Here is a 24682-nt window from a genome sequence, read left to right as displayed (position 1 = left end):
TGCGCGGCCACATTGGTGATCTACAAGGGCTGACTTCTACATGGAATGTTGCTAGTGGAATAGCAACATTCCATGTAGAATCTATAGAAATCAAACAAAATAAAACATGGAAAAGAAAATAAGATGATACCTTTTTTATTGGACATAACTTAATACATTTCTTGATTAGCTTTCGAAGGTTGCCCTTCTTCGTCAGATCGGAAATAAGCAAATGTGCTAGCTGACAGTGTATATAAGTGAAAACATTCAAGCATTACTATGACAGTAAAATAGATACCATTGGAGATTCTACATGGAATGTTGCTAGTGGAATAGCAACATTCCATGTAGAATCTATAGAAATCAAACAAAATAAAACATGGAAAAGAAAATAAGATGATACCTTTTTTATTGGACATAACTTAATACATTTCTTGATTAGCTTTCGAAGGTTGCCCTTCTTCGTCAGATCGGAAATAAGCAAATGTGCTAGCTGACAGTGTATATAAGTGAAAACCTTCAAGCATTACTATGACAGTCTGACAGGGTGGGAGGATGGGGGTGGGTCGGAGGTATGCATGGGGACATCAAAGCATATCAAAGCACAACTCCTCCAAATGACAAATTACTACTCTAACCTATGCCAAGTTAATCCGTTATTATACGTCCCCTGTGCACATCCATATGCTGCACAAGCCGGCCTGTTGAAAAATATAAGTCATGAAATAAAAATGCCACCAACAATAAAGAAGGACAACGTGGAAGCAGCAGCTCATAAGTTTGCTTGCTTTGTTATGAGTGTACTTGAATGACGGCTACGCGGGGGAAACGGAGACTTCTCAAATTGGCTTCAACTTCTTGACGTCATCTGGTGTTCTTCAACCTCCTTGTTCTTTCCTGTTGCGGAGCAGCGCGTGCAAGCGGCAGCCCAACCCCGGATCCGGGACCGGAAGCAATTGCTGCACAACTGGAAGCTCAGTGAATGGAAATTGCCAGGTTGGGGGAAACCCAGTAGGATGCACTGAGTCAGGACAGGAGGAAGAGCAACTGTGTGTGTGTCAGGGGGAAGCAGGTATTATTAGGATCTGCAGAGTCTGGGGAATAGGGGATCAGGGTAGTGAGGACTGGAGGAGCCTTTCAGGAATATGCATGACAGAGATCTACATGCACTGCCTTCTTTGGATGTTAATGCACACACAAGGATTGACTGGGGCTGCACATACTGCAGGGGGACATGCTTCTGATATTTAACCATCTCTCTGACCTCACCTGCAACTTTCTTCAAATCAATCACCTTTACTTTCAGTCATCTATATGTTACAACTTTGCCTTACCCCTCACTACCAATTATAATGTTCAAGTACATATTGTGTTGTCATTGCAAGTAGTGTATACCATGCCATACTTTGTATTGTTACTTGAATATTTTTACTGCTCTAATTGCCTATTGCTCATGTTTGATCTATTCTTACTGTACACTGCCTTGAGTGAATTCCTTCAAAAAGGTGGTAAATGAATCCTAATAAATAAATGCATCTCATGCATATTTATTGCACAATTCTTCACTTAAGTTCAAACCCAATAACTGGTTGCATATACAATATATACTAATTTCAACAACCGTTGCAACGTATTTCAATCTTTATTAAATACTTTACTATAACATATTTTTAAACAATTATTATTAGAAATCCCCAATCACATTCAACCATCATCATTCATACCACTTCAAACCCACTCCGCTAAAATTTCATAAATGTCTCTATATATCTCACTCTAGCACCACTACTACTACTACTACTTAGCATTTCTATAGCGCTGCCAGGGTTACGCAGCGCTGTACAAGTTTAAACACGGGGAGGGACAGTCCCTGCTCAAGAGAGCTTACAATCTAACGGTAACAGACTACGTAGTCAGTGTAGGTAACAGGAATGGGGAAGGTGGTTAGGCACCAAAAGCAAGGGAGAAGAGATGGGCCTTGAGTAAGGACTTGAAGATGGGCAGGGAGGGCGCATGGCGTAAGGGCTCAGGAAGTCTGTTCCAGGCATAAGGTGCTGCGAGGCAGAAAGGGCGGATGTTTGTGTCACACTTGTCTCTCACATTGTGCAATACAGCGTTCAATATCCCTTGTATGCTGTAGAAACATCCAGGGTGCTAGAGTGAGATACATATAGACATTTATGAAATTTTAGCAGAGTGGGTTTGAAGTGGTATGAATGATGATGGTTGAATGTGATTGGGGATTTCTAATAATAATTGTTTAAAAATATGTTATAGTAAAGTATTTAATAAAGATTGAAATAAGTTGCAACGGTTGTTGAAATTAGTATATAATGCATATTTATTGTGGATATCCTGAAATCCTGACAGGTTGAGTCCCCCAGGACAGGTTTGGGAACCTCCTGTATCAGGGGCTGCAAACTGCAAGGGGTACTACCTGACTCCATGTCATAAACTGAATAGTTCAGGTCTGGTTTTAGCCTGGAACAATCGGAACTACACATTTCTGCATGCCTAGGCTAAAACTAGGACTGGATCACCCCATTTCTTATGATGTGGAGTCAGGTGGTAGATTATTATTAACACTGTGTTACGTGACTGTTGAGATGAACTGAAGCATACTTGGGTTATAGAGAGAAAAAATGACCTCGGTGACAGAACTGGAAGACTCTAATTTGACTTTCCACAACTGGTTCCTTTATCTTTCATTAGTCATCTTAAAAAAACTCTCTATTTTAAATTTTGATGTGCTGCTGCTTATATTACTTGTGCAAACTCATTACAAAAATTATTTCAACAAAAACTTTCTGATACTAACACGATGTTATTTAAAAGCTAATTGAAAAGAGAGCAATTATCTGAAACACCCATCTTATAAATCTTTCTGTGATGGGCCAGTGTTTCACACAAGTGCTCTCTCCGCTCTGTCAAAGCTGTTTCAAGACACTTTTAAATAACATCGAGTTAGTATTAGAAAGTTTTTATTGAAATAATTTTTGTAATGAGTTTGCACAAGTAATAAAAACACATAAAAATGTGAAATAGACATTTTTTTTTAAGATGACCGATGAAAGATAAAGGAGCCAATTTGGGTTTCTGCCAGGTACTTGCAGTCTGGATTGCCCACCGTTGGAAATGGGATACTGGGTTGGATGGACCATTGGTTTGACGCAGTATGGCTGTTCTTATGTTCTTAAGACAAATTAGAGTCTTCCAGTTTGGTCACTGAGGTGTAATTTTCTCGCTATAATCCAAGTATGAACCAGTTCTTTTCAATGTTCACGTAACACAGTGTTGTGATTTGTGTATAGACTGCACTGCTTTGCACTGTGTGTTCACTGGATTGTTCGTTTGGTACTAGGTAAGATGACTGTTATCCAATGCGCTTAGCAGAGATGCCCTGGCTTTTGAGGGGAGAATGGAGGGTGCTCCTAACTTAGTGACCCTCTGCTCCCTGCATCCTGGTACCTCGGTGGAAGGGAGCGAGACTACAATTGCCACAATGCAGATTTGAAAAGCTTAGACTGCATGGATGTCTCCTTGCAGGATCTCTGTAATGTGGCAGTTCTGGTTTACCACCTGTACTGGTTTGGTTTGATTTAGTTTAGAAGCCATCAGGGAAATTCCCCACCTTAGTGGTGAGCAGCAGGAATGAAATGTTAATGCAGTGCAGCCCCCAGTGAATCTGTAGCTCAGGAGCAGCTCTCCAGGTGTTAAGGCAGCAGACGGCACCTCAGAATCAAGTCTCTTACGAGCTTTTGTGAGTGTGCAGGAGTCTTAACTCTGCAGAGGTTCATCCACAGTGTAGGGATACTTATTTCACCCGGCAGCTTTCTCATGCTTCTTCATAGTTCCAGGGCTGGGATCTAGCCCGTGAGCCATTCTTTCTGCTGTTTTCTCGCTAGCCAAGTCGTCACAGTGACAGTCTTTCAGGGCCATAGATAAGCAAAAGTATTAGGAGCTATTTACTAGAAATGCAAAACAGGGCATGAAGGGGATAGACTGTCCTGGAAATGGGCTCCTGGCTATGGAGAGTGACAGTTCAGCAGGAGTTATCAACCTGGAGCCTTTTAGAATGATGGCAAATTAGTTTATTTTCCCTAGTGTTACTGGAGTGAAAGTGGAGGCCTCAGCTAGCCCTGATTTCTCTAATTAGTATTATTCTGTCTGTACTTTATGTGCATTAATATTCTGTATTTTTATTTAGTTATTAGCAATTGCCTATATGGCATATTGTAAGCCACATTGAGCCTGCAATGAGGTGGGAAAATGTGGGATACAAATGAAGCAAATAATAATAATTGTCTTAAATCCCCTGTTTTTCTTTTTAAGCAGAGAAAGCTGCTGGTTACTAAGACCTTGTTCTCACTTGGCTTCAGGTGACCATGGCATCCGTATGCAAATGCGCCATCCTTCACACGGGGCAGAATATGCCTCTCCTAGGACTGGGCACTTGGAAGAGTGCTCCTGGGCAGGTAAGTTAGCCAGAACAGAGAGAGAGAGAGCATCAGTTGCACAGCGCTCGGTGGACGTGTTACTAAAGAAGAGCTGAATTAAACAGAGTTGGTTATCTGAAACAGGTGTTCTCTGCAGACTGCGGGATTAAGCAGGCACGCAAGTAGGTGACCTGATTGAACAGTGCTGGGACTGTTGCTTACAAGAGTTCAGAACTAATGGAAAGCTCTGAACATGCACAGTCCTGCGTATGTGCATTTTTCTGCATTTAAAGCTCAGAGTCTGCTCTCAGGGAGAGGGATGAGATCGTTTGTCTGATTAACCCTGCTGTCTAGAACACTTGTTACAGGGAAACAGCTTTGCTTTCTCTCAGGCTCAGGGTTTGCTCCGTGTCTGCTACTACTTATCATTTCTATAGTGCAACTAGACTTACACAGCGCTGTACACTTGAACATGAAGAGACAGTCCCTGCTCGACAGAGCTTACAATCTAATTAGGACAGACAAACAGGACAAACAAGAGATAAGGGAATATTAAAGTGAGGATGATAAAATAAGGGTTCTGAACAAGTGAATAAGGGTTAGGAGTTAAAAGCAGCATCAAAAAGGTGGGCTTTTAGCTTAGTTTTGAAGACAGCCAGAGATGGAGCTTGACGTACCGGCTCAGGAAGTCTGTTCCAGGCATATAGTGCAGCAAGATAAAAGGAACAGAGCCTGGAGTTAGCAGTGGAGGAGAAGGGTGCAGATAAGAGAGATTTACCCAGTGAACGGAATTCCCGGGGAGGAATGTAGGGAGAGATGAGAGTAGAGAGGTACTGAGGAGCTGCAGAGTGAATGCACTTATAAGTCAATAAGCGGAGTTTGAACTGTATGCGGAAACGGATAGGAAGCCAGTGAAGTGACTTTCCCTGTGAGGAAAGGCTACAGAGGTGAGGGCTCTTCAGAGGGGAGGTGTGGTAGAGGTCTATAAAATTCTGAGCGGAGTGGAACGAGTAGTCGTGAATCGCTTGTTTACTCTTTCCAAAAATACAAGGACTAGGGGGCACGCGATGAAGCTACTAAGTAGTAAATTTAAAACAAATCGGAGAAATTACCGTGTACAGTTATTGCCCCTGAAGCGGGCACTGAGGTGCTGAAACTTGTTGAGCATGTGGACATTATAATCAGATTCACACTTTCTACTTTTACTTGTGGTTGCTTTCAGTAAAACTGAGTCTTAAATCACCCAGGCCTTTGCGCAGTGCTCTGTGGTTTGCTGATATTCTGTTTGCAGGTTATTTTGGACATCTTTTTTTGATAATAAGAACATAAGGATCGCCCTCCTGGGACAGACCAAAAGTCCATTGAGCTCAGTATCCTGTTTCCAATAGTGGCTAATCCAGGTCACAGGTACTGTAAATGCATTAGTTACTAGTAAAAGTTGTATCCTATTTACGTGTAGCACATAAGACTCTTCACCTTGCATCACCGTCTTATCTTTCCTCTATCACAGTGCCTTCACCCAGTGGCGCAGCGAGGGGGGCTGCCACCCGGGGCAGGGCGGTTCGCCGTTGCACCCTCCCGGGTGCATCGACACCCCCCCGACCCAGTGCCCACCCTCTTCCATCCAACCTGCTCCTTACCTTTAAAAAAATATCGAATCTGAAGCGAGGCGTAGCGCCTCGCGCCTGCACATAAAAGAAATGTGCACTGTCTCATCGGGCCTTCCCTCGCTCTGTTTGTCCCGCCCTCTGCTGACGCAACTTCCTATTTCCACAAGGACGGGACAGACAGAGCGAGAGAAGGCCCGATGAGACAGTGCACATTTCTTTTACGTGCAGGCGCGAGGCGCTATGCCTCGCTTCGGATTCGATATTTTTTTAAAGGTAGGGAGCTGGTTGGACGGAGGAGGGTGGGCACTGGGGGGGTGTCGATGCGCCGAGGGGGGAGGAGCTGGCAGGGAGCACCCCCCCCTCCCTGAGCTGACACCCGGGGCGGACCGCCCCTCCCGCCCCCCATTGCTACGCCACTGCCTTCACCTCTCCTTTCACTTTCTCCCCAGACTCTGGCTGAGTTCTTTCATGATAAGGTTCACAAGATTAAACTTGAATTCTCAACCAGGTCACCTCCAACTCTCCTTCCCTTAGTCCATTCTCTCAACCCTCCAACCCTGCCTCCTTTTCTTCCTTTTCTGAAATCACTGAAGAGGAAACTACACATCTTCTTTCCTCCTCAAAACTAACTGCCTGTTCCTCTGATCCTATTCCCACCCATCTACTTAACACTATCTCTCCTACTGTCATCCCTTTTATCTGTCATATCCTCAATCTTTCACTTTCCACTGCGACTGTTCCTGATGCCTTCAAACATGCCGTAGTCACGCCACTCCTTAAAAAACCTTCATTGGACCCTACCTGTCCTTCCAACTATCGCCCCATCTCCCTCCTCCCTTTCCTATCCAAGATACTTGAACGTGCTGTTCACCACCGTTGCCTTTTCTTTCATCTCAAGCTATTCTTGATCCACTTCAATCTGGCTTTCGCCCCCTTCATTCAACTGAAACAGCGCTTGCCAAAGTCTCCAATGACCTGTTCATGGCCAGATCCAAAGGTCTCTATTCTATCCTCACCCTTCTCGATCTATCTGCTGCTTTTGACACGGTTGATCACAGCCTATTCCTTGATACGCTGTCCTCACTTGGATTTCAGGGCTCTGTTCTTTCCTGGTTTTCTTCTTATCTCTCCAGCATACCTTTAGTGTATACTCTAGTGGATCCTCCTCTACCTCTATCCCACTGTCAGTTGGTGTACCTCAGGGATCCGTCCTGGAACTACTACTATTAAACATTTCTATAGCGCTACTAGACTTACGCAGCGCTGTACAAATCAACATGAAAAAGACAGTACCTGCTCAACAGTCCCTTCTTCCTTTGGTACTCTGATCTCATCCCATGGTTTTCAGTATCACCTTTACGCTGATGACTCCCAGATCTACCTCTCTACACCAGAAATCTCAGCCGAAATCCAGGCCAAAGTATCAGCCTGCCTGTCTGACATTGCTGCCTGGATGTCTCAGCACCATCTGAAACTAAACATGACTAAGACTGAGCTTCTTAACTTTCCCCCTAAACCAACCTCTCCTCCTCCCCCATTCTCTATTTCTGTGGATAACACTCTCATCCTCCCTGTCTCATCAGCTCGTAACCTCGGGGTCATCTTTGACTCCTCCCTCTCCTTCTCTGCACATATTCAGCAGACTGCTAAAACCTGTCATTTCTTTCTCTGTAATATCACCAAAATTCACCCTTTCCTTTCTGAGCACACTACCAGAACCTTCATCCACACTCTTATCACCTCTCGCTTAGACTATTGCAACTTGCTTCTCCCAGGTCTCCCACTTAGCCATCTCACTCCTCTTCAATCTGTTCAAATTTCTGCTGCACGACTAATATTCCGCCAGTGTCGTTATGCTCATATTAGCCCTCTCCTCAAGTCACTTCACTGGCTTCTTGTCTGTTTCCGCATACAGTTCAAACTCCTCTTATTGACCTATAAGTGCCTTCACTCTGCAGCTCCTCAGTACCTCTCCACTCTCATCTCTCCCTACATTCCTCCCCGGGAACTCCGTTCACTGGGTAAATCTCTCTTATCTGCACCCTTCTCCTCCACTGCTAACTCCAGACTCCGTTCCTTTTATCTTGCTGCAGCATATGCCTGGAATAGGTTCCCTGAGCCGGTACGTCAAGCTCCATCTCTGGCCGACTTCAAATCTAAGCTAAAAGCCCACCTGTTTGATGCTGCTTTTAACTCCTAACCCCTTTTCACTTGTTCAGTACCCATACTTTTCATTCCCACCTTAGTAATTCCCTTATCTCTTATTTGTCCTGTTTGTCTGTCCTAATTAGATTGTAAGCTCTTTCGAGCAGGGCCTGTCTCTTCATGTTCAAATGTACAGCACTGTAGAAATGATAAGTAGTAGTAGTAATTCCATATATGCCTCCTTGTACGCTTTGTTCTATGGATGCCCCCGGCCTAAAACGGCCTATCATAAATCACAATCCCTTTATAAATAACGTTCACCGCTCTCTCGGGGTGCACAGCACTTTACAGTCACAGTCCCTTTATAAATAAGGTTCACTGATCTCTCGGAGGGCAGAGCGAGCTACAGTCACAGTTTTCTCTGCTATGTGACTGTAGAGTGCTGTGTCTGCTGCCAATGCTCCATGTCTCTCATACTGTGGGTAATTTGCATTAGATTTTCAGAGCCTCTGAGCTGCAGCTGTGGGGTATTTACTAGTTGGGTGTTTAATTCAGGGAGGTCTGAAGAAATATTTCTCTGATACTTTGCTAATACCTTTTGATAGCCACCTTTTGGTGACTAAAATTATATTTCCTTTAAAATCTTCTTTCAGAGTAAAGAGATGTGTTTAACTGACATTTTGGAAAATTCAGAAGTTATAGATAGAGTTATATTATTAGTGACTTTCGTCTTTGATTTAGATAGGAACAATGTTTTGAAATTGTATTTCCGATACATGGTTGATAGGTTTTTGGGTTCAAAGATGCATATATTTCCTGACACATCAAGGGAATTGCAGACTGGGAGGTGTGAAGTCTTGGCTTTTCAGCCAGGAATCATTGCCCCAGGTGGGACCTTCCTAGCGCGATTCCCTTGTAAGTGTTTTATTTCCTTATTACTTATTTGTTTGAACCTAAGAAATTATAAGAGTTTGTGGAAACAGATGAAGAATCCTCTGCAGCAACTTCCTTCAGTTACCACTGTACCGGCTGCAATAACCGATTAACCTTCCTCCCTCAGAAAATGTGAAGTGTAAGATTAACCATTTTGAGTTTTTCTTATTTTCTTTAAGATTGTTTTCCTGATCTTGGATCTTCCAATTGTGGACAATCATGTAAATATATATTGTTGAGAGAAAATGTTTTCCTTTTTATATTAATTTGTGTATTTCCTTACATTTATGTGATAAATGTGAATGTAATTAAGTAAAATGATTTAAAAAAAATTGGCCATAATTCAGGGAGGTCTTTGTTAATATTTCAAAGGCTCTTCTGATGTACCTTCTGTTTCATCTGTTTCAATAAATGTCTTCATTGACATGCAGATTCCGGAGTAAAGGGCGGATGCACTTTGCATTGATGCTATGGCAATGGGATGGAAGGCATCAAAGGTGGGAAGGAGATGAAAGCAGGAGTTCTTTCCCTTGCTGCCTTTGCCTCTCTTGAACTTCCCAGCTGGGCAATAGGAAATGTTGCATGTCGGGTAATGGCTTGCTCAGAAGTCATCCCTCTTCTTAGACAGTTACCTGTTAGCAATTACTCTAGTGCTGGTCTGAAGCACAAACCCAGAAACCCAGACGACACAATAAGAGTTCTGATCTGTCCAATTAGTGGATGAGAAAAAAAAAAGCCCCCTTGTTCCAGAGCTTCCTTTCAATTGAAAGAGACTCACCTCCTTTGCATTCATGGCGCATAGAGAAACAGATGAACCCTTGGTCTGACCCAGAATGGTTATGTTCTAAAATGGTTAATTGTGGCTACATAGTACTTTATATAGCAAAAAAGTAGGTCATTTCAATTTAGTGTCATCCGCAAAATGAAGCATAGAAACATAGAAAAACGTAGGCAGATAAAGACCATATGGTCTATCCAGCCTGCCCCGTCCATTCCAACTACTCTCCCTATCACTCCTGTACTTGTCCAAAGCTCTCTTGAATTCAGATACTGTTTTCGTCTTCACCGCTTCCACTGGGAGGCCGTTCCACGCATTTACCACCCTTTCCATGAAGAAAGATTTCCTGAGGATACTTCCGAGCCTATCTCTTTTCACCCTCATTCTATGCCCCCCTTGTTCCAGAGCTTCCTTTCGGTTGAACTTCACTCGCCTCCTGTGCATTTATGTCACATAGGTATTTAAATATCTCTGTCATATCTCCCCTCTCCCAAAGAATATATATGGAGATCTTTGTCCCCATAACCTTGATGACCACTGACTATTTTAGACCAGCTGCATCCTGTTTACATCTTTTTGAAGGTGGGTCTCCAGAATTGTAAACCATATTCTAAATGAGGTCTAATCAGAACCTTATACAGAGGCATCATCACCTCCTCTGCTGCATTCCTCTTCCTATGCATCCAAGTATCATTCGAACCGCTATTAGAGGCTATAATAGATTCTTAAATCATAGGTACTCTCCCTTAGTAAGTGCATGTGAAAAGATATTCTAACTATAGTCTTCAACTAAGCACAATAAATAACAGTCTGCAGAATGAGCTGGATGACTGACGATGGTGCTGGGGATCCGAAGGAAGCAGCATTAATGGGCTCTGAAAGAAGCCTCAGCTGTTGTGCAATGATGACACCTCCTGGCCAACTTGTGTATGTGTATATTTCGTTCACGCATGAACCATACTCTGTACCCTTGCTGTTTCATTTGTGTACAATAAGTAGGGTGGAATTTGTTTTATTTATTTACATAACCTGGTTACTGCCATTCAGAAACCATCAGGGTGCTGAACAATAAAAAAAGGTCAATGGAACATTAAGACATGACAGCAATCAACAAAGTCTGCTAAATAATAAGGTACAGGAGGGAAGTGAGTAGCAGTAGCAGAACAATATTTATTCCTAACTCAAACAAACACCAGGGAGCAAGAACACAAACAGAATATAAGAACTTAAGAAAAACCATACGGAGTCAGACCAGTGGTCCATCTAGCCCAGTATCCTGTTTCCAACAGTGGCCAAGCCAGGTCACAAGTACCAGACAGAAACCCAGTTAGTAGCAACATTCCATGCTACTAATCCCAGGGCAAGCAGTGGCTTCCCCATGTCTGTCTCAATAGCAGTCTATGGACTTTTCCTCCAGGAACTTGTCCAAACCTTTAAACCCAGATAGGCTGTTACCATATTCTTTGAGTGAAAAAATATTTCCTCCTATTTGTTTAAAAGTATTTCCATGTAACTTCATTGAGTGTCCCCTAGTCTTTGTACTTTTTGAAAGACTGAAAAATTGATTCACTTTTACCCGTTCTACACCACTTAGGATTTTGTAGACTTCATCTGAAGAATCCTAACCTCTTTAGCTTTTCCTCATATGGGAGGAGTTCCATCCCCTTTATCATTTTGTTCGCCTTTCTTTGAACCTTTCCTAATTCCGCTGTATCTTTTTTGAGATATGGTGACCAGAATTGAATGCAATTCTCGAGGTGAGGTCGCACCATGGAGTGATACAGAGGCATTCTTGGTCTTATTTACCACTCCTTTCTTAATAATTCTTAGCATCCTCTTTGCTTTTGTGGCCGCTGCTGCACACTGAGCAGAAGATTTTAGCATATTGTCTACAATGACATCTAGATCTTTTTCTTGGGTGCTGACTCCCAAGGTGGACCCTGGCATCATATAACTATGATTCGGATTATTCTTCCCAATATGTATCTCTTTGCATTTGTCCACATTAAATTCCATCTGCCATTTGGATGCCCAGTCTTCCAATTTCCTAAGGTCTTCCTGCAATTTTTCACAACCCGCATGTGTTTTAACAGCTTTTAATAGTTTTGTGTCATCTGCAAATGTAATCACTTACCTCACTTGTTCCAATTTCCAGATCATTTATGAATATATTAAATAGCACCCGTCTCAGTACAGATCCCTGTGGCACTCCACAATTCACCCTCTTCAATTGAGAGAAATGACCATTTAACCCTATCCTCTGTTTTCTGTCCAGCAACCAATTCCTAATCCACAGAAGGACATTGCTTCCTATCCCACGACTCCTTAATTTTCTCAGGTGTCTCTGATGAGGAACTTTATCAAAAGCTTTCTGACAATCTAGATCATTACGTCAACCAGCTCATCTTTATCCACATGTTTATTCACGCCTTCAAAGAAATGAAACAAATTGATGAGGCAAGACTTCCCTTGGCTGAAACCATACTGACTCTGTCCCATTAAACCATATTTGTCTATGTGTTCCATAATTTTATTTTTATAAGAGTTTCCACTATTTTGTCCAGCACTTACGTTGGGTTTACCGGTCTGTAATTTGCCTGATGACCCCTGGAACCCTTTTTAGAAATCGGCATTGCATTGGCCACACTTCAATCTTCAGGACCAGGAGGGCAAAATATAAGATCAAAAGTTCATGAGAGACAGAGTTGTTGGAGAACACCAGGTGTGGTTTTTTTTTTAGTTTAATAATTTTTATTGATGAAAGCAGAGATAAAACAATTCCATATTAACAAGGATAACTCAGGCAATTAACATTGCATGCCTGTACTAATACAGCAAAATTGCTATCATCAATTCTTTATTTCTTCACCCCCCCCCCCCCCCCCCCTCCCCCCCCCCGTATTACTATATTAATTGACAATGGCATATGCATACAAAGGTGTTATACATAACTATTATTCATAAATCTGCCTGTGATTTTGGAATGTATCAACTAGCAACCTGAGCATTATGTAACAAAATTTAAATAAATATAAATCACTGGTACCATTCTTTGTGCTTAGTTTTTATTCCTTTGCTCTATTATACTGTGGCTCTGCCAGTCAGCAAGTTATCACCCACTAAACAGGAGAACCACATCACATCTGCATGGTACCACTATCTCCATCAGGCTTTATTTCTTTCCTTTTGAAGTTAGTTTATCTGCACAGTGCACATCAAGGGTCCTATTTACTAAACCGTTCCAGAGGCGCATTAGCCTTTTTAGTGCGCACTGCGCAGGTGTCCACACTATTCTGAAGGCGCCCACACAGCATATGCCAATTTGTTCACTCTATTTAGATTATGTTTCAACATTTTATTGATGGTATATGTTATCACAGCAACAATCATGGGTGCACACAGTGTTGCCCTAAGATATCCATTCCCATAATTCCATTACAACATCCATCATCAAACTTTTTATGCCTCCCATTCTCCCTTCTACCCACCCTATAACTCTTCCAACCGAGCCTTAGGGTCTTATATTCTTGGTGGAATCCCTCCTATTCTTCTTTCCCGTGAGTGCTACTGCTTAGACCCCCCCCCCCCTTTCCCAATCCCTTTCCTCCCACCCAACCCTTTCCCTCCAGCAACACAGGATATGACACCTTTGCCAGCTCCTCTAGCTTGTAATCAGGAGAAACGCGCTTAAGCAACGGGGTCCAAGGTCCCCATGTTCTCTAAAACCAGTGTATAGGTATCCGCCTATGCCCCCGTCACGCCTATAGTATGTGGGGGAGGATCTGCTCATCACTTACTGCCTCAGACCTTTTATGTGTGACTACCCCCTCCTCCCCCAGGCCATGTGTTCAATGTTCGATATACTGTAATACCGATTTTTAAAAGTTTAATAAGTAGCTCCTTCCTCTAGGTGTCAGGGTCTCCCACATTGGTTCCCATTGTGCCCTGAACCTCTGTCCCGGTGTACTATCTATCTCTCGGACTCCACATCGGTCAATTCGCATTTGCTTAATCATTTGACCCCGCCATACCTGTAGGGAAGGTTCTGATACATCTCTCCAGAACTGCAGAATAGAAGTAATGCCATAATACATTCCAATGCATAAGAAGGCTTTAAATCCCTCTGGCGGCGTTGTTGTGTATTTAAAGTTATTGAATAATATTAGTGGGTCTCTAAGAAAGGTGCAATTCCAAATCCTGTCTATCTCCTGCCCCACCCTTAACCAAAAACGTTTGACATGTTTGCAGCTCCAAAACATATGCCCCAGAGAGGCCATCTCATAATTACATTTCGGACAGTTTCCGTTTTCCGCAAATCCTGCCTTAAATGCCCTGCTCGGGGATACATGGGTTCTTAGGAGCCATCTGTACAATCTCTCTCTCTGCGGTATTGACAATCTTTGCCCGTACAGTGATTTCAGATACATTTTACAGACCTCGGGGGAAATCACACATTCTAAGTCACGTGACCATCTTCCTGCCAACCCCTTGTAATCTAGTTCAGCCGTTGAATCCTTAAGCTGCTGATGGTGAAACTTTAAAGGAACAGTAAGCTGAGCTCCCAGGGTGAAATCCTCTGAAAGGACTTCTACTACATCCTCCGTTAAATTTTTCCAATCTATAGAGGCCAAATAGTGTTTTAATTGGTAATACGCAAAGTGGTTATTTCCTGAGATCTTATACTTTTGTTGAAGCTCTGGGTAAGAATATATCTTTCCTTCCTCCGTCACTATATGTGCCAAGTATATCATTCCCTGTTTTTCCCATTTACGAAATATTCCACCTCCCTGTCCCGGTATAAAAGCCGGATTATTACAAATCGACAACCAAGGTGTTACCCGGGCCGAGAAGTGGTGTCTCCTACATGTCCACTTCCAGGTCTCCCTGAGAGCTCGCAATAGTGGATGTATTTTGAATGCATCCGGGGGCGGAGTAACTCCGGTGTGTAGTAATGAACTAAAATGTATCCCTGGGAACCTGGAGACCTCCACAGAAGTCACCGAAAAGTCTGTAGTCCCCCGGTACCAATCATTTATGTGTCTCATTGAACTGGCAACCGTCAAGAACTTAATATTTAAAAGACCCATTCCTCCCACGTCCCGTGGTGTTGTAAGCTGCTCATATGTTAATCTAGGTTTTTTCCCTTGCCAAAGGTATCCCTGTAGTAGTTTAATAAGTAATTTGTCATCCCTAGATTTAAAAAAGAGGGGCAACTGTTGGAATACATAAAGCCATTTGGGAGCAATCATCATGTTGAAAAGCGCAATTCGTCCCCAAATTGTTAGTGGTAAGTCTCGCCACATGGTCAGTTTACATTTAGTCATATCCATAAGGGGACCTATATTGTCCTTGTATAATGAAGCCAAATTTTTGGAAATCATCACCCCCAAATATTTCAATTTAGAATCCACCCATGCAATGGGGAACTCCCCTTGCCAATGCGCCCTGGTAGTCTCATCAAGGGCCATCGCTCCCGATTTATCGTAATTTAGGGAAAACCCTGACAGATCACCATATTCCCGGATCACCTCCAGGGCAGTTGTTAAGGAGCGTTGAGGGTCAGTGAGTAACATAAGAATGTCATCCGCATAGGCTAGAACTTTCACCTCTTGCTCTCCCAGTCTCACTCCGCTTATCCCAGTATCCGAGTTTAGCAACCTAAGCAACGGTTCCAGTGTCAAGTCAAATAACAGAGGTGAGAGGGGACAACCCTGACGAGTTCCCCTTTCCACAGTAAATCTTGTCGTTGTCCCACCATTAACCACTACCTGTGCGTTCATGTCATTGTAAAGGGCCTGAACTGCTCGTATAATTCTAGTCGGCAATTTTATCCACTCAAATAGGAAGTCCCAGCTGACCCTATCGAATGCCTTAGCGGCATCTAAACTGACCACCAGTCCAGGAATTTTCTGGTGTCTACACTGGGCCATGGACATCAATGTTCTCCGAACGTGCAGTACCGACTGTCTCCCTGGTATAAACCCTACTTGTGCTGGTCCAATGATTTTAGGAAGGTATATTTTAAGGCGCTCAGCTAGAATCTTTGCCAATAACTTAATGTCTACATTAATTAATGAGATAGGTCTGTACGACTCTGGTTCTTCTATAGCTTTCCCAGGTTTTAATAGTAAGGATATACACGCGGTGTTCTCGTGCAGAGGAAACTTCCCCTCCGAGATGACCGCTTGATGGTATGCGTATAGGGGGCCTAGCAGTGAGAGCTCCAACATTTTGTAAATTCACCGGAGTATCCATCTACCCCAGGAGCTGAATGGGATTTTAGTCCCTTAATCGCGGTTTGCAACTCCTTTAGCTGTATCGGAGAGTCTAACATAGCTATCTCTTCCTCTCCCAAATGCGGCATATTAGTTTTCCTTAGAAACTCTCCAATTTCTTGTCTCCCTTTCAATTTATCCTTTTGTATAAATGCTTAAAGTGTTTCTTGTAAAGTGCTCTGTATCTCTTCTAGCTTATTGGTAATACCTCCCTTCTTATCCCGAATTACTGGGATCGTCCGGTTTCCGCCCCTCTTATTAACCATCCTTGCTAAAAGTCCTCCGGCCCTATTGCCAAACTGTTAAATTTATATTTTTGGAAGGTCTGATTTCTCAGTTCATTTCATGCAGCATGGAATTGACGGAGGCTTGTATAGCCAAGTATCTGTCTTTATTAGTTTCTGTTGGCTGCGCCAAAATATCGGCGCCTTGCCCCCGTCAATTGCCTATTCAGGTTAATTAAACTACGTGTTGACCTTTTCCTCCTAGCCGCAACATATGCAATCAGGTCTCCCCGTAAGACGGCCTTCCCGGTGCACCAGAATAGTTGAGGGTTAGATTGATGGGCTTTATTAAAATGTGTATACTCATCCCATCGGGCCTTTAAAAATTTTTGGAATGATTTATCATTAGCTAAATAACTCGGGAATCTCCAACGTCTAGACGTTGCCGAGCTACGTGCGCCTTCCAATTCAATCCATACGGGGCTATGATCAGAGATCAGTATCTCTTCCATTTTAGAATTGGTAACCTGAGAGAACAGTGTCTCTGACACGAAAATATAATCTATCCTTCCCCATGTTCCATGTTCCATGGCCCTCGATCTGTGTGAGTACTCCTTAGTCTCTGGTGCAAGTTCCTCCAAGCATCTATCACAGAGAGAGAATGTCCAAATTCTTTCAGCACTCTCCCTTCCTTGCGGCCTACATGCGCAAGCCCTCTCACCCCTGTGCTATCTAGTCCGGGGTCCAACAAACAATTCATATCTCCCATCACAATCAAGTCTTTATCTTGATATGGTGTCATCAGCCTTAACAAATTAGGGAAGAATGACCTCTCTGGTGGCGTGGGGGCATATACATTTAAAATATATAATTCCCTCCCCTGTAGCCATAATTTGACCAAAAGATACCGCCCCGCAGGGTCTTGCAACTCCTTTTTGACTGAATAGGCCAAACGTTTGTGAAAACATATCGCTACTCCGCTCTTTCTGCCCTCCGCTGAAGCGTAGAGTACCTGCCCAACCCAACTTTGTTGGAGCTTGTCATGTTCTAAGTCTGTTAACTTTGTTTCCTGCAGACAAACAATATCAGCATTTAAGTATTTTAGATGTTTTAAAATCTTTTTTCTCTTGCATGGGGATGTTATACCCCCAACATTCCATGATATTAATTTACAGTGTGGTACAGATAGGAATATGGTACCACTCTAAGGCAAAGTTATATCGTGTAGCAGCTGGGTCCCAGCCCCTCCCCAGCCGCCGTTTGGAGAGTAATTTCCAATTTATGTCTCTCCTGTCTGATATTATCTTAATTAGGAAACTTTCTCTTCGTGTCTCTAAGTGTGCTAACTGGTGTCCCTGTGTGTTATTTCTTTTCTGTTGTTGCTTTGCGCCCTCCCCCCCTCCCCCCCGTATCCCTCCCATCGTGATTGAACCTGTGTGAACTTCTGTCACCTACATGAAGCCCCTGACGTGACCTTCCCCCCCTTTGTTCTGTATCACTTCCTCCCCCCTATTATGTTCTACTTTGATGTATGTTAGAGTCTGGTTTCCGGGTCACATTTAAATCTCACATTATATTAACTTAATCCAACAGTGCATCTGAGAATATATCAAACAGTGTAACTTCCAACATAGATAATAACAATAGGAGACCCACTCCCGAGGCACCCTACAAAGGCCTCACTCCAGAGGTTCCTTTGGGATATTAAGAGGCAAAATGCCTCGTGCATGAGCCTGCAAATCCTAGACAGTGTCATCACATCTACCTTTACCAGTCCTCAGAACTCCTGACCGGGTGGTCCATCACCATGGCGCGTGCTCCCCTGGACCACAGTCACTCCTGTGGATCTGACTCTTTCAGGTTTGCATCCACGAATCGTTGGGCATCTGGGACCTTCTGAAATGAATGCCATTGGTTTTTATGCTGTATCTTCAGTGTGGCCGGATATATCAGCATAAATCTCTTGTTTTTATTGGCTAGAGCTGCACATATTAGATGAAAGCGTCTCCTCTGCTCCTGGACTCCGGCCGAGTAGTCTTGGAAAATTTTTATCGGAGACTCCTCATATGTAAGGGAGTCTCACCTCGTCCTGAAGCCCCGGAGGATCTCCTCCTTGTGCAGATAGTTGTGCACTTTGATAATAACAATCCTGGGTCGTTGCATGCCCTGCTGCCAGCGCCCCAGCCTATGTGCTCTCTCTATGCATAGTTCTCCGTAACTGTCCGACAAAGCCAACTCTTTTTTCAGCCACTTTTCCAGAAGAGGCCCCAGAGACCTCTCCGGAATCCTCTCTGGCAGACCAACAAGTTTTAAATTGCACCGTCGTGCCCGGTTTTCCATGTCCTCTAGCTTGTCCTGGTGCAACTTTAATTGTTCCTGCAGACGCGCTATTTCTTGTAGGTGCTGTGATCTTAAGTCCTCTATTGCCGAGATCCGGTTCTCAGTCTCATCCACTCTCTTCTCTGTGTCCGCCATTGAAGACTCCATATTCTTCATCTGACCTGCCAGTAGATCAAATCTTGGACTAAGGGCCGCACTCACCGCAGCGGTAATCTGAGCTAGTTGCTTTTCAGTAAATTCTCCCACTCCAGTTTGCTTCTGGTCCGCCATTTTCTGGGTGGGTTTAGGTGGGGATGCCTTCTCCTTATCAAACTTTGTTCCCCTGCGCGTAGTTCCAGAGGGCATATGTTTCAGATATTGCTCCATGCAAAAGTCGGGAGAGCCCTCCGTCACTTCTTGCCCAGGCTGTGAGTGCAATTGTAAGTAGAAGTTCAAATGTCCAAGAGCCCTGGCCCGCGTAAGCCTCTGGTATAATTCGCAAATTAAGTGAGCTTCCCCAGAAAGCTATTTATGCAATGCGGGGCCACAGTCCTAACAGTCCAGGAGTGCCAGAGAAGCCCCCGGTGTCCTCCGGTTGCTCGTTCTCTTCCCCTTTCTATCTTGCTTGGTACTCAGGGAAGTCGCTCTCTTTAAGTTACCAACTATCACTGCGCAACCAATTCTACGGATCAAGGCACCGACCTCCCAAGGCCCCGTCCGCCCAGCAATCATTTACCACACACTCCGGCCTTCAGTTCTTTACCCGCCCTGGGTGGATCCCGCTGTCCTTTGGATTGCTCTTCTCTTGTTCCTGCAAGTGCCCGGGACTTAACTCTTTCTCACTGCGCTGTGTCTTCCTCTAAATGTTACCTTCTCCACTCTGCTTATTGTCGCCATGCAGCGTGCGATTCCCGCCTCAAGTCGCCATTTTGTTTGGTGGGGCGCGTCTTCCGTTTATATTTTAAATTTCTCGCCGTTACCATCGATTCCGGACGCTGTCCCATGTACATTAATTATCCCCCGGCCTTCCGCCAGCTTGCAGTGGGTCATTGGAGCGGGTCGGGTCCGTCAGCTCGGGGCTTCAAACTGCGGTGCGACGGAGCTCACGGCAGCGCTGCCATTTTGCCGCCCGGCTCCACCGGAAGTCCCTTGTGTGTTTTTTTTTTTTTTTTTTTTTAATGTTTCAAGTTGTGTGTTTTTATCCTTTCTGAGGGTTTTTAGTTAGTACATAAGTACATAAGTAGTGCCATACTGGGAAAGACCAAAGGTCCATCTAGCCCAGCATCCTGTCACCGACAGTGGCCAATCCAGGTCAAGGGCACCTGGCACGCTCCCTAAACGTAAAAACATTCCAGACAAGTTATACCTAAAAATGCGGAATTTTTCCAAGTCCATTTAATAGCGGTCTATGGACTTGTCCTTTAGGAATCTATCTAACCCCTTTTTATACTCCGTCAAGTTGCTGGTGTTAGATTTCTTTTTGGAGAGGAGGTGTAATGAAGCTCCTGCTCACTCTAATGATAACGGCCCAGATTGGATTATGGATAGCAGACGCTTTAGGGCTGATGTGTGCTGTGAATGTGCCTTTAGCTCCATTCTGTTTTATATGAAATCAGCTTGAGTCTTGGAATAATCAGAAAAAGAACTCCAGATTCTCTGTTAGTGCAGACTTTATGAGGAATAAATGAGATTGTGAACAATCTCTAGCCTTGGGTGAATCTCGTCATAAAGGCAGTTAATGAGAGAACCAGACAGTGTTGTACTGTTAGTGAATGCTCAGTATCCAAAGGTATTTAATGTCATTTTCACACCTGGCCTCTCCTTGAAAAAGTATTTCCTGATGTTATTTTGAAGCTTACAGCTTCATTTCACATCCTTTAGTTCTATTGCCTATCTGGAAAAGGTTGTTTTGTTCCTCGCTGTCTTTTAAGAGGTTGAATGTCGGTATTATATCTCCCATATCCCTCTTCTCCTCCGGGATATACATGATCAGGTCCTTCAAGTCTCTTCTCGTATGTCTCTGGGCTCAGACCTCAAACCATTTTGATATGGGAAAACGTCTGAATCTGGCAGTTGTATTTCTAGAGACTGGAATGTTTTTCTGTGTTTAGCTGAGGAAGGCTCCTTCCCCTCTTGTCTTAATACCTTATTTACCTATCATTGCAGGTGAAGGATGCAGTTCTGTACGCGTTGTCTGTGGGGTATCGACACATTGACTGTGCCGCAATTTACAGCAATGAAGCAGAAATTGGAGAAGCCTTCAGTGAAAGCATCAGTCCAGAGAAGGTAAAAACAAGGAAAGATAAATGTGTGAGACTTTTTTTCACTGATTTTTTTTTTTAACGTCTTCAGAGCAGGAGGTGAAAGTTCATGTGTGGTGGGGGGGGGGGGGGGGGGGAGGAGAGAAGAAAAAGAAATTGTTCAAGCCATATTAATTGCTCCAAGTTAATTAAGAAGGTTTTATGTGGGCAAATATGTGATTGCTTAAAATAGTATTTGAAAATTTATCTCCCTCTTTAGAACATGTAAAAGTATGTAGTGTTGTGTCAAGAGAGGGAATTTTAATATGAGAGTACAAAAGTATCCAGGTTCCCCTGCTGGCCCACATTGCAAAAGGGCAGCCCCACAAAGATCCATATACAACAGTGATGGTCACACATCAGCTACAGCAGTTAAAGGAATACATACATTCTGTGGCCCTGTATGTACATGTATAGGGACCACTATCGGCTATATGTAGGTCAGGAGTCCTAAAGTAAACTACATAGCTGTAATATAAAGGGCAATTCTATAAATTGGCACCTAGACTTATGCGACATGCGTGTCAAGGGCACCAATAATAGTGAGTTAGGCAGTACCTTATAGCATAGCACCTACTGCACAGATGGACATTACTGCAAGGGGGGGAGGGTTGTGTGCAGGGGCAGAGCATAGGTATGTCTTCAAGCTATGTGTTTATGTGTGTCAATTGGAACACCTAGGCCTGGCCATTTACACCTGCCGTTGACTTGGCATAAGTAGTCACATGGGTGTGTCTTCAAGCTATGCGCGTTACTCCTAGAATACTCAGAGGTGAGGCTCCAGGATATATGTCAGACCTTATTGACCTACCAACCAGGAACTCTACCAGCTCATCACGAACATTCCTGAATCTCCACTACCCAAACTGTAAGGGACTGAAATATAAATCAACATATGCATCCAGCTTCTCTTACATATGCACGCAAATTTGGAATGAATTACCAAAATCCATAAAAATAACACACGACATCATGACCTTCCGTAAACTATTGAAAACTTATTTATTTAAGAAAGCACACAATAACAACTCCTCATAAATTCAAATTAACAAAAGGCAATTATACAACATGTATTCTCTATATCTCAACTGTTTTGCTAATTATCTTGATTTCCAGTTTAATGATCCTAATTGTTCAAGCTATTTTTTGTCATGATTGAAGTTTAACCTATTACCTTTAGCTCTTATCATAGGACGAACTTTCCTTTTGTAACCTAACCTAATCGGTCCCTTTGCCCCAATTATGTATTTCTCCTGTCCGGAACTGGTAATCACCACTTGCGGAATTATGTAAGCCGCATTGAGCCTGCAAATAGGTGGGAAAATGTGGGATACAAATGTTATAAATAAATAAAATAAATTATGCATATCAATTGGAACACCTAGGCCTGGCCATTTACACCTGCCATTGACTTGGCATAAGTAGTCACATGGCAGACTAATTGAACTCTCCTAACTGATATTAGTTGCAGACATAACTGACAGTATTCTGTACCCTGATTGTGCTAATCCTGCACATGCCCCTGACCTGCTCAGGCCCCGCCCAGTCTATGCCCCTGACCTGCTCAGGCCCCGCCCAGTCTACACTCCCCTGCAGTTACGTGCTCTAGATTTTGCACATATTGTTTGTAGAATACCAACTAAGGGCACCAATAGTAGCTTATTGGTTAAGGCTAATTAGCATTTAACTAAGCAATTAAATCAGATTGCCCATATTCTATGACTTTTGTGCGCTAAACATTCATTTGGACACACAAGTGTATAGAATCAAGGGGAGTATGTTTCCTGGCCTCTGGTAAACGTTTAATTCCTATTTATTTATTTGTTACATTTGTATCCCACATTTTCCCACCTATTTGCAGGCTCAATGTGGCTTACATAGTACCGTGATGGAATATCGCTCCTTGGTTCTTAGCTTCTTTTGTAGATGGTACCTTTCCACTAACAGAAATATGATTGAGTAGATACAGTGAATAACAAGGACTTTCGTGTTGGTTATCTTCCCAAGGGTATCAAGAGGGAGGAGGTATTTGTAACCTCCAAGCTGTGGAACACAAAGCACCACCCTGAGGATGTGGAGCCGTCATTAAGGAAGACCCTGAAAGATCTACAGCTGGACTATCTGGACCTGTACCTCATGCACTGGCCCCATGCATTTCAGTAGGTTCTGTCCAGTGGATTTACAAGGTCCACAAGAGACCACAGTGTCCTTTTGCTGGAGAAGAGTCAGCTGAGGGGTTTAAAAAAAATACTGAGTGGAGTGGAACAGGTAGCTGTGAATCGCTTGTTTACTCTTTCCAAAAACACTAGGACTAGGGGGCACATGATCAAACTACTAAGTAGTAAATTTAAAACAAATTAGAGAAAATATTTCTTCACTCAATGAGTAATTGAACTTTGAATTTGGTGCCAGAGAATGTGGTAAAAGCAGTTAGCTTAGCATGGTTTAAAAAAGGTTTGGATAGCTTCCTAAAAGAGAAGTCTATAGACCATTATTAAGATAGATGAGGAAAGTCCACTGCTTATTTGTAGGATAAGCAGTATAAAATCTGTTTTGCTATTCTGGGATCTTGTGACCTGGATTGGCCATTGTTGAAAACAGGATTCTGGGCTTGATGGACCTTCGGTCTGTCCCAGTATGGCAATGCTTTGTTCTTATGGCTTATTACATCCCACATACAATGAAGAGGAAACGGTTTATTTCTGTCTATATATTCATTAAGCAGTGCATAATTTTGTTTTACCTCAATGAATTAGCCAGAAAAGTCATTTATGATGTCACCACAAAGGGCCTAATTTACCTTCTGCCATTTTGAGAAATGCACTGAATGATCTAGTTAACCCCACCATTCATTTATACTTTTGTTTTTTTGTTACATTTGGACCCTGCGCTTTCCCATTCATGGCAGGCTCAATGCGGCTTACATGGGGCAATGGAGGGTTAAGTGACTTGCCCAGAGTCACAAGGAGTTGCCTGTGCCTGCAGTGGGAATCGAACCCAGTTCCCCAGGACCAAAGTCCACCACTCTAACCACTAGGCCACTCCTCCACTTCAGCCCTTTCTAAAATGGTGCTTATCAATCTTTATGCGACTGTGACCCTGTGATCACGGCCCAATAAACTTATATGACCCTCTGAAGGTGCAGAATAATGATGCAGCTATGGAGAGCCGACTGAGTTCACGATTTTTGTTTACATTTATATTTTCAAGTATCTGTACAGAGGAATAAAATGTCCATAGAAATGCTCCCAGAAATCTGTAATAACACATCTGAACAGCGAGGAGGGTATAGCTGTCTAAATAAGTCAAGCAGGGAAAATTCCATTTCTAATGTGTAAAGAGCAGCCACTCTCCCTTCGAGTGGTATAAATTGTCCCAGAAACTCCTCTGATTCTGGATCTGTGCAAAAGAGGGGAATTGCTCCTCTCCACTCAGCATCAGGTGTCCAAGGCATACACATCCTCTAGGGGTGCATTGCTGAAATGGGGACACCCCATACCCTCTGGGAAGTCCGTGTTACCCACCAGTCACATCTGGTCTCCTCTGCCGCATCCTCCTCCACCAGTTGAGTCTCAGAAACTGCAGCTTAGAAGCATGGTCCTCTGCGTTACTAGATTTCATATGCAATAAATTCATGAAAGAAAATGGGACACTCCAGCTTTCCACTGTGCCTGTCCTGTAAC

At 43.3% G+C, this 24682-nt stretch overlaps 1 protein-coding gene across 7 annotated transcripts in view; it reads left to right on the top strand.

Moving 5' to 3' along the window:
- The first annotated feature begins 897 nt into the window (after positions 1–897).
- Positions 898–24682, top strand: part of LOC115471898 (aldo-keto reductase family 1 member A1-like) — a 43052-nt gene continuing 19267 nt past the window's right edge. Inside the window, exons 1-4 of one of the 7 annotated variants that reach the window (XM_030205814.1) lie at positions 898–975; positions 4312–4454; positions 20866–20985; positions 23007–23158. In XM_030205814.1, coding sequence (XP_030061674.1) covers positions 4365–4454; positions 20866–20985; positions 23007–23158 — 362 coding nt within the window. In that variant the 5' untranslated portion in view covers positions 898–975; positions 4312–4364. Of the gene's footprint in view, positions 1052–2517; positions 2545–4311; positions 4455–20865; positions 20986–23006; positions 23159–24682 lie in introns of those variants that run through there. The other 6 variants (XM_030205817.1, XM_030205815.1, XM_030205813.1 and 3 more) reach the window with 6 other exon arrangements.

Source organism: Microcaecilia unicolor, chromosome 6 (assembly GCF_901765095.1).
Source record: "Microcaecilia unicolor chromosome 6, aMicUni1.1, whole genome shotgun sequence".
In the NCBI taxonomy this organism is placed as follows: Eukaryota; Metazoa; Chordata; class Amphibia; order Gymnophiona; family Siphonopidae; genus Microcaecilia; species Microcaecilia unicolor.
The sequence above is the reverse complement of the archived record's forward strand: the minus strand, read 5'-3'. Positions and strand labels throughout refer to the sequence as shown.